This window comes from Orycteropus afer, unplaced genomic scaffold, assembly GCF_000298275.1.
Source record: "Orycteropus afer afer isolate SDZICR_OR568_19922 unplaced genomic scaffold, OryAfe1.0 scaffold00011, whole genome shotgun sequence".
In the NCBI taxonomy this organism is placed as follows: domain Eukaryota; kingdom Metazoa; phylum Chordata; class Mammalia; order Tubulidentata; family Orycteropodidae; genus Orycteropus; species Orycteropus afer.
In genome coordinates this window covers 2,718,518-2,719,815 of record NW_006921598.1, presented here as the reverse complement: position 1 = coordinate 2,719,815, position 1,298 = coordinate 2,718,518, and the positions used below count along the sequence as shown (strand labels likewise).

The following is a 1,298-nucleotide window of genomic DNA, read 5'->3' as shown; positions in this document are numbered from 1 at the left end:
AGGTGTTTGGATGTTTTTCAGGTAGTACTTTGTTTATTGTCACTGCTGTTTTCCTGGCCACCAGTGGTGGATCCTAAATTCCCTTTTTATATATTCTGGTGGCACTTAGGAGTTCAAGTCTATAGGTGCTTCTTAAATCTTCTATTTACTACAGGAAGGACCCAGGACATCAGCTGTCTTCTAGCAGCATTCTATGCATATACTGAAGGCCAGTACTGTTCTCTCGAAGTCCATAATCTCCCTCATAAGGGAGAAATGCTTATCACACTTGGATGCCAGTTCCATGTAAATGTAGCATTTGTGCTCTCATAGTCTGAATGCTGCTCATGATTTTCTTTTGATGGCCAACCAGTGTGATCCCTAAACTCATCACATCCCTGAGAAAGACAAATAAAACCATCATTAGTTACTTTACAAACTATTTATATAGTATTACACTTCTGTCAACTCCTTAATAATCTGTTTATTTCAGTTACCATTCATCCTTCTTGGGTATTATGATCATAGTCCTGGCAATAAGTCAGATTGGAAACTTGTATCAATATTGTTTTTTGTAAGAAGTCTCACTGCTCAGGTTTTCAATTTGCATTATCAGTAATGTCTTAACATTATTATTATAAAGGCAAAGCTAAAATAGGTAATTCTAAATGTTATGTTCTTAAAAAAAATGAAGTGGAAAAATGGGATATAGTATGGATGGAAACCTTTGGTAGGCTATAGTAGAAAGATTAATAAACAAACGAAAAAACCTCACTGCCGTCAAGTCGGATCCAACTCATAGCGACCCCTCCTTGGGTTTCCGAGGCAGTATCACCACGGAAGTAGAGTGCCCAACCTTCCTTCCCAGGAGTGGCTGGTGGGTTTGAACCACCAGCCTTCTGGTTAGCAGTCAAATGTCTTAGGCACTATGCCACCAGAGCTCCCCAGTAGAAAGACAGAGAACCATCAATAATCATACAAAATTTTCTATTGGGTTTAATTATGTAGTAATTCTAAACATATTGGTGAATGTATACTTAACTGAGTTCAATGCAATCATTTGATTATGTCAGATGAATAAATACTGAGCTTAGTTATTTACAAGCAGCTGTAGGAGTCCCTGGGTGGCACACACTGTTAAGAACACAACCATTAAACAAAAGGTTGGCATTTTGAACCCACCCACAAGTACCTCAGAAGAAAAGTCTGGCAATATGCTTCCAAAAATTTATAGTCACTGAAAACCCTCTGGAGAGCAGTTCTATGGTGCACGCATAGACTTCACACCATGAATTGTAATTAAACTTTTTTTTTTTTTT

The 1,298-nt window shown here is 37.8% G+C and overlaps 1 protein-coding gene across 1 annotated transcript in view; it reads right to left on the bottom strand.

The window, feature by feature from the left end:
- Window positions 1-262: 262 nt before the first annotated feature.
- Window positions 263-1,298, bottom strand: part of EPHA7 (EPH receptor A7) — a 224,850-nt gene continuing 223,814 nt past the window's right edge. The window contains exon 17 of the mRNA XM_007950746.2: window positions 263-377. Within this exon, the coding sequence (XP_007948937.1) occupies window positions 263-377 (115 nt within the window). The remainder of the gene's footprint in view (window positions 378-1,298) is intronic.